Genomic DNA, 9,260 nt, shown 5'->3' on the forward strand with positions numbered 1-9,260 from the left:
GAATTACCTTTTCGCACGTGTATTGTACAACGTTTTACAGTACATAATTATGGCCCTTTACATTTTCGACATATGCACGTATTGTACTAATTACCGCACTAGGGCGGTAACGTATATGTAGCACCATATGTACTAAAAAGTATTTTACAGTACATATGGTGCAACTTTCTCGCCCTAGTGCGTAAAGAGCACTTTTCATGCATATGTCGAAAGTTTAAAGGGCCATATGTACTGTAAAACGTTGTACGATACACGTGCGAATAGGTAATTCGCAACTCGTGTCGATTTAAAACACTCTCTGCGGTCGTGTTTTAATCTGTCGCCACTCGTTTCGAATTTTCTCTTTTCCGCACTTGTATCGTAAATAACTATTTCAAACTGCAAGGGTACGATGATAGATCTCAATTCGCTATAATTTTGCAACATTTGGCATTATTAGGTTATAAATTGTATGGAGATGAAATCTATCATCGTACCCTTCCAGTTTGAAAAATACTATAGAGGCTGGGCAGTAAGGGATTGCTTTACTTGTAGAACTATATTTAGCGCTTTAAAAAAAACTGATACCTGATACTTACAAACCTGGACTTCCTTGGGCTAGTGCTACTAAGAATCGTCAGTATTCTCCATCCTTTCTGAGTTGGAAGAACCCAAAGAGGTGAGATTTGTGAAAGTCAGGTTTTCAATATATGTGGCGTTTTCAACCAAACTATTTCCATAAAGCTTCAAAATGAAATTAACCTAATCGACAACCGACAATGTGGTACCTTTTAGTTCAAAACGTCACATATTTTTATAAAATGTTATAAACTAATTTATTAATAATAATGAATATCTGGGAGAAAAAGAAAACATAAGTAAAAACTCAAAAATGCTCGTTTTCCCAGAGATAAGACCTAGCTAGATCGAACCCCTTACAGCAAATTTCATCGAAATCGTTAGAGCCGTTTCCGATATCACTGAAATATATTTCGGTTATATCGGAATCGGACAAGAATTCAAAGAATAAAAGGTATAAGAAACATAAGATAACACAAAAAGGACAAAAAAAAGTACCCCTGACGTACCAGTCTCGAACCCGAATCCTTTCGGACGTATTTCCACGAACATACCGCAACGCCATTGCAGCATACTTACACTGCATGAAATTGTCTACTACAAGCAATCACGGAAACACTGTTTGCATGTGTGAGTAATAGTAGGAAATAGCATGACAGAAACACTCTGTCGACTTTAAAAGTGTTTTTTACACTAATGAAGTATTCAATGTTTATTATAATAGTTCAATATTTATGTAAAGAGTGCGCTAAACATACTTTTAAGTATACAGATACCAACACTATTCCACAAAAAAATAAAACCTGGAAATTTGCGAAAGTGACGCCATCTAGCGGGGTTTAAGCTTTGGGTAACCTAGTCGAACCACCTTAAAGTCTCTCGAAACCAAAAAGATCCTGCAGCTGTTTGAAGTTGCAGGTTTGGATCGAGAGTTGTAGTAGGTGGCGATCACAATAGATCAGAGATGGTCGCAGTGATACATAGGCTCTGGAGCCTTACATAGCCCCTAGAAAAAGAAGAAGAAGAAGAATATACATAGTAAGTAAGTAAGTAAATATTCTTTATTGCACCAAAATTATACATTTTACATACATGTAAAACTACAAAGAAATATTTAAAGAAAAAATAGAACCAGGTAACAACAGGCGGTCTTATCGCTAAAAAGCGATCTCTTCCAGACAACCTTTGGGTAGCAGGAAATGTAGAACTCATACAAAAGTCAACAGGTAGTGCAAAGAGCTAAATATGGAGACTATTAAACACAAACACACATACTACAATTACTACTTATACATATAAGTATTAAAACGAAACCTAACACACAAATAAATATACAATACAATATATATATATATATAATATATATTTATACAAGCATATATACAATATATAAAATGGCAACTTAAGGCAGAGATAGAAAGTATAGTTTTAGCTGATTTTTGAATATGGGGAGAGATTTAGCTAATCTTAATTCTACTGGTAAAGCATTCCACAGCCGAACAGCCCTGAAGGTAAAAGAGCTATTATAAAATTTAGAAGTAGATGAGGGAGAAGCAAGAATATGAGTCTGAGAACATCTGATAGAAGAGAGATACTTGAAACGCTCTTTGAGATAAGGTGGTGTAGCGGGGTTAAAGAGAATGCCATAGAGAAGGGCGAGAACATGAGAGTCACGGCGAAGACGAATAGGAAGCCACTTGAGCTGAGAACGGAACTGTGACACATGGTCAAATTTGCGCAGACCAAATATAAACCTTATACCGAGATTCTGGAGGCGCTCGAGCTTATTCAGCTGGTCCTCCGTAAGGTCCAGATAGCAAATGTCGGCATAATCTAATATGGGCAATAAGAGGGATTGAGCTAGCGCAATCTTAGTGGCGTAAGGCAAGAAATTACGGAGTCTGCGGAGTGATGCAGTTGCAGCAAACATTTTCCTACATTATACATACACTGTCGCGGCGCGGCACTCTTGTGCAAAGCCTACAGGCTGCGCTGCACATACCACATACCTATTTTAAGTAATATATAGGTTGTATAGGAATAATATTTTTTAAGTAAGAGCAGGGGGGTGTCACTTCGCAGTTTAAGTACATTTGGCCGGCTCGCCTCCCGGGCAGGCGTATGGCAATGGGCTGCCGATGCCGCTCGACTCGCGCAAAATTAAAAATACATAATGCCTTCGAAACGTAAATCTATAGATATTGTTCTGTTTAGGGATGTCTGAATAAACGGAAGAACAAGGAAGCAGAAATAACATTTTTTTAAATTCCGGACTATATTGACCGACATATTTTCGAAGGAATAAGTACTTCTGTGGCATACCTACTTCCGTGAGAATCAGACATACTATCTCCAGATAAAAAAATATGTTTACAGAATCAACGTTTGTAATTCCTACATATTTATATTAAAATTAATAAATCAGTAGGTATAGAGGTACAAAAACTTGTCAAGTGACAACCCCGTGCAGACACTCGCAGCTCGGTCATAAAACTGCGGCGAGCAAAGAAGATTCACGGTTCATGCGCGGTTATAAGTTTCAATTGTGTTTGCAGGCGGCGAGTATAGGTATAATTTTATACCTAAATCTGACTTTTGTGATTTTCTGTACGGTAGTACTATTAGTTATTCTGTGGTATGCGTTTATAATGGGTTATTGAAAATAATAGGTACTTTGAAATAATAATTAAGTTGCTACAATTTTGTTAACACTGTAAAATACTCTATTAGACTTCATTTTCAAAACGCAAGAAATCAAAGAAGAATTCGAGAAACAAACTCAAACCCTCACTGATACCTTTACTAAAAGCATGGGGACGGCACTGGACGAAAAACTGAACCCGTTCATGGAAGAGAACAACAAACTTAAAAACGAAGTAGCACTCCTAAAGGGGAAAATTCACAACCTAGAAAAACACGCAAGGAAAAATAATCTTATTATGCATGGAGTAGAAGAGCAGGAAGGAAACCACCATAACCTTATGCAAATAGTCCTAAAAACGCTGAATGTCATGACCAAAGCTGCAAAACTAGACGAATTCGATATTTGGGAGATCAGCGAGACCTACAGGCTGGGAAAAAAAGACGAAAAGAAAAAAAGACCAATACTAATAAAACTTACCCTGGCTTGGCGGAGACTCGCGATTCTACAAAACAACAAACATTTACCCGAAAACATATACGTGACAGAAGACTTCCCGAAAGATGTCCTGCAGGCTAGAAAAGACTTAAAAGCAGCGCAGCAAGAGGAGACGAGGAAAGGGAACATGGCCACTATTCGCTACGATAAACTTATAATCAAGGGAAAATTGCTAGCAAAAAACCATAACAAACGAATCCGTTCACCTACAAAATCACCAGAAAACATAGAAACAAACAAAGACAGAGCCAGCCAATGGCCCGAAACAAAATAAATAAAACAAATGATCTTGAATTTAGTCGTTCCAGAACAAATTCAGTATCTGAAAGTCCAATTCCAAAAAACTAAAAATGCCCTCTAAGAACCGGAAGACCCCAACTAAACATACAAAACTGATACTAAATAACCACAAGCAACCGGAAAACAGAAAAACGACAACAACAACAACAATAACAAACCCATCTCCCAATACGGCCGGTCACCGCGGGAGCATTAGACCAAAACCCTCTAGCAAACCAAAAAAAAAAAAAAAACTAAATATAAATATATCAACATTAAACACAAGAACATTACGAACTCCTGAATCCTTATTAGAACTCGAGACGGCTTTAGAAAACATAAAATGGGACATCCTCGGTATCAGCGAAATGAGAAGGCCCCAGGAAGCAATTAAAGAGAGACCAGAGTACATAATGTATACTAAAGGTGAAGCAGGTGGCCAAAGGGGCGTAGGCTTTCTAATTAAAAAACACCTCAAAAACCAAATTCTTGACCTAATTGGCATTTCTGACAGGATAGCAGTTCTCAACATGAAAATACCCAGTCACAACAAAACCTGGACAATCATACAAACTTACGCCCCAACAGAACAAGCTGAACAGCAAGCAATTGAGAACTTTTATGGGGAATTGTCTGAGGTGGTTACAAAATTCTCAAAAAACAATGTAATTCTCATGGGAGACTTAAATGCACAAGTAGGTGTCAAACAAAACAACATGGAACATATAATAGGAAATTTTGGTTTTGGTAAACGAAGCGCAAATGGCCAAAAACTGGTAAATTTTTTGATGGAACACAACCTATACCTCCTTAATAGTCTATTCAGGAAAAAGTCGAGCAATAAGTGGACTTGGATTTCTCCAAATGGAAAAAGTAGAAACGAAATAGACTACATTGCAAGCAACAATCCAAAAGCATTTATAGACACTTCTGTTATACAAAATCTCAACTTCAACACTGACCATCGACTAATTAGAAGCAAACTCAGAATGATTCCACCAAAGGCATCCAGAAAACATATTATAAAAACACCAGACAGGACTATTGACCCAAATCTTAAGGAATTAGCCAAATCGCTGTCAGAAAACATCGATGAATTGATAAAGGATGACACCAGCATCAAAGAAAGTTACCAGAAACTGGAAGAATATTTAACGGCTCCCAAAAAAATCAACTCTGAAAAACAAAAACACTCACTCAGTGAGAAAACTCTTCACCTTATAGAGGAAAGAAAGAAACTAATAGCAGGACCCTTCAAAAAGAATAACCTTAAACTAATTGCAGAAATCAGTAAAAAAATTAAAGAAAACATAAGGAGGGATCGCAAAATTAAAAGACTACAGACTTTAGAGAAACATATAATTAAATCAGGGGGTGTGCGAAAGGCCTTTAAAGAACTAAGAGAAATAAACAAGGAATGGATCCCGAAAGTCAAACGAGGAACAAACACCGTGACAAAAAGGGAGGATATAGTTAAAATAGCCACGCAATTTTATGAACAACTATACACAGACTTACCTATGCTTCAAACATCGAACAAAGGGGAATACACTCAGCGTCAAGTACCCGACATAGAGTTCGAGCCGGAAATATTGAAATGCGAAGTAATCAAGGCTATCCAGAGTCAAAAGTTAGAGAAAGCAGCAGGACCCGATAACATCTACAATGAACTTCTAAAAGGGATGGCCTCTGAACTAGCTCCCGTACTCACAAAACTATTCAATAGAATATTAACTAGCCAATGGATACCCAAACAATGGGAAACATCACACATCATCCTATTGCATAAGAAAGGCTCAAAGGAAGACATAGGTAACTACAGGCCTATAAGTCTGATGTCCAACTTGTATAAAATCTTCTCGAAGGTCATACTGGATCGAATAACTAAAAGACTTGATGAAAACCAACCAATCGAACAAGCTGGGTTCAGGAAACATTTTTCAACATTAGACCACATCCACACAGTGAAACAGGTAGTGGAGAAATATAATGAATACAACAAAATTCTATACATGGCATTCATAGACTACAATAAGGCATTCGATAGCATAAGCCACAAAGCCATGGAGGAAAGTTTGTCAAGTCAAGGTATTCCGGAGATATATACTAACGTCATCAAAACCTTATATAAAAACAGCAAAGCAAGAGTTCAATTGGAAAAAATTGGCCCAGAGTTTAGAGTGAAAAGAGGCGTGAGACAAGGAGACCCAATGTCCCCCAAGATATTTTCTGCAGTCCTTGAAAACATTTTCCGCAAACTAGATTGGAGTCACATGGGTCTGAACATAGATGGCAAGAAACTAAACCACCTTAGATTTGCAGATGATATAGTATTATTTGAAGAAGATCCAAAGAAGCTGCAAGATATGATCGAGTCACTATGCAAGGAAAGCAAAAAAGTTGGCTTAACAATGAACACCACAAAAACAAAATTAATGACCAATTCAATAAAAACAGAAATAAAAATAAATACGACCTTACTAGATTATGTAGAAGAGTACACATACCTTGGCCAACTGATATCTCCGGTAGACCTCACTAGCAAAGAAATAAATACAAGAATTACCAATGGATGGAAAAAATATTGGTCTATGAAGGAAGTCATGAAGTCCACTAATCTCAGCATTACCATAAAAAGAAAAGTATTTAACACATGTATCTTACCCTGCATTACATACGGATGTGAGACATGGGCACTCAACAAAGAGCACCGAGACAGGCTTAAGTACTGCCAGAGATCAAGTATGACGGGAACACGCAGACTAGACAAAGTGAGAAATGAAGACCTGAGACAAAAAACAAAAGTGACCGACATACTCACTAAAATAGATCAGCAGAAGTGGAGATGGACTGGCCACATGTTGAGAGACAGGCGGGAAAAATGGAGCAAAATGGTAACAGATTGGTATCCAAGAGGTTGTACACGGGGCCAGAGGAGACCCCGAACAAGATGGGAGGATGAACTCAAACTCACAGCGGGCCCGAACTGGAAAAGAGTGGCCCACGACAGACCTCAATGGAAAGAGCTAGAGGAGGCCTTTGCCAAGCGGCACACTGAGCTACGGGACATACTCTAGCTCAGAATAAAAGGGCTAGATAGATAGATAGATAGATAGACTTCATTCCGCTTTTCAAGTAAAAGGCAGCGAGCACCTTGTTGGTCATTGATAACTTATAAAGTTCTGCTGCCTTATAGGTACCATCAGCCGTAAGAGTGCATAGCAACTTTATCAATGAATTTATTCATAATGTCTCCATGCAATTTCGCAGCTCACTGTTATTATTATTATTAGGAGCCTATAATGTCCCACTGCTGGGCAAAGGCCTCCCCTCACTTTTTCCAGTCTTCCCGATCCTGTGCAGTCTCTGGCCATTCCTTTAAAAAGGAGACTAACTCGTCCTGCCATCGCCGACATGGTCTGCCAGATATTAAGTCACATTTACAAACGGGTCTATCGCGAATTTATTTTGTTACCTTTATTTACCGACGTTTCGACACAGGTTTCACTGGTCGTGGTTGCGGCCAACTGACGTCCCAGCAAAATGTCAAAACAGAGATTTGTGTGACATTTACAATCGGGTCTATCGCAAATTTATTTTGTTACCTTTATTTACTGACGTTTCGACACAGGTTTCACTGGTCGTGGTTGCGGCCCGATTGTAAATGTGATTTAATATGTGTTCAAAATGCGAAAGTTTTAATTGTTATACTATTCATATTCTTTATCTATTCCTCATACAACTATACATGTTTACAAGACTCAGAATATAGAGGATCTTGTGTTAGTATTGATGTTAGTTTTAATGATTCACAAATATAGTTATCATAATCATTCAGTATTTGGAATAGTTCCAATGACTAGTTGTTTATAAACAAAATGAGTCTGGTGTAAATGTTTTTAAAACTCAAGTTTGTATCATTATTATACACATTAACCTTAAGTATCTAACAGAGAATAACTTACACTAAACATTTCCCAAACAATGAGTCGCAATTAGTTGTTCGCAAGTACTTGAAATTTCTTACAAAAATTTGAAAGAACCAAATCAAAAAAAACTTAAGGGATTTTGAAACTAAATTACAATATAAAATGAACAGTGGCAAATTATCCTTAACTCAGCAACATTTCCTGTATTTCAAAATTGAACTTAATTACACAACTTGTCAAATCTATGCCACTTCAATTTAGACCACATATCAAACCTCCCTCACAATAACAACACACAGTAACCTCCCTTATTTTATGTCAACACAACTGAGCAGAACACAAAATTCCATGCAATAGAAAGATATCTTACCATAAAAGGTCATGACTAGTTTGTTGCACATAATCATACACACATATAGATGATTATAAAGTATTTTTCCTTATGTTTGAGGCTATAAGACGAATAGTGGTGTATTTTGAAGATTGAGATGCCTCCTTTCACATACATTTAATTTAATAGTTAATAAAATTAACCTGAATTTCTTAACATTAGAAACTTACACTAACGAAATATTGTAGCACCACCCGAGAAGAAAAGCTAATATGTACTGCATATGTGGGGTCTAACCTGTTTCCAGCCCAGGAGTTTCTTGACGGCAGGGCTTGTGAAAGAAAACAGGCTATTTAAGCTGGACATCGGCCCGCTGCTCGAGGATTCCCCATCGTCGGTGTCCATGGCGACCGCCCGATACTATGCTTCGGTGACTCACTGCTCCAGGAGTTCAACAAATACACCACGGAAACGTTTAAACGGCCATCGATACTTGGTATTCCCCACAAGTACTATACTAATTACAAAACACCAAGCGTTCCGACGTTGATCACGAACGATAACACTAACACTGTATTCCTCTATTTAAAACTCTTGTACGTTGCACTTTTAATTTGTGCTGCAACTCGTTCTTAGGTTTCTAGCTTGGGTCAGGATAAATTTCGAAAAATGAAAATAAAACGCTTGTCAAGTGCGTCAAGTGCCTCCATTGGACTTTTTTTTTAAATTTGTGTCATTGAATAGTGATGAGACTAAATGTGATCAATGACGCTTACTTATTGAACAATGACTTACGAGTAATTAAGAATCAAGTAATTACTTCTAATACAATTATTTTAAGTACCAAATTTAATGAAGCTTTCTATCAACATATACTAAACTAAACCATAGTAAATAAAGAGGAGTGTATGTGCACCTTTACTTTATCCGTCCCTATTCACACATCTATCGTTATTGAAGGTGGCTACAAAAATATTGTTAACAAAAGCGTGCAACCGTGTAAAGAAACGAACTATTCGCATCT

General features: G+C 37.4%; 2 protein-coding genes across 3 annotated transcripts in view; one reads left to right on the forward strand and one right to left on the reverse strand.

Annotated features, from left to right (window-relative positions):
- Positions 1-8,968, reverse strand: part of LOC134746260 (protein mothers against dpp) — a 118,414-nt gene extending 109,446 nt beyond the window's left edge. The window contains exon 1 of one of the 2 annotated variants that reach the window (XM_063680612.1): positions 8,534-8,968. In XM_063680612.1, the coding sequence (XP_063536682.1) occupies positions 8,534-8,641 (108 nt within the window). In that variant the 5' untranslated portion in view covers positions 8,642-8,968. The remainder of the gene's footprint in view (positions 1-8,533) is intronic. The other variant, XM_063680603.1, reaches the window with a different exon arrangement.
- LOC134745904 (uncharacterized) overlaps positions 1-9,260 on the forward strand; it is a 125,766-nt gene that overhangs the window by 103,424 nt on the left and 13,082 nt on the right. The window lies entirely within an intron of this gene.

This window comes from Cydia strobilella, chromosome 1, assembly GCF_947568885.1.
Source record: "Cydia strobilella chromosome 1, ilCydStro3.1, whole genome shotgun sequence".
Classification (NCBI taxonomy): Eukaryota; Metazoa; Arthropoda; class Insecta; order Lepidoptera; family Tortricidae; genus Cydia; species Cydia strobilella.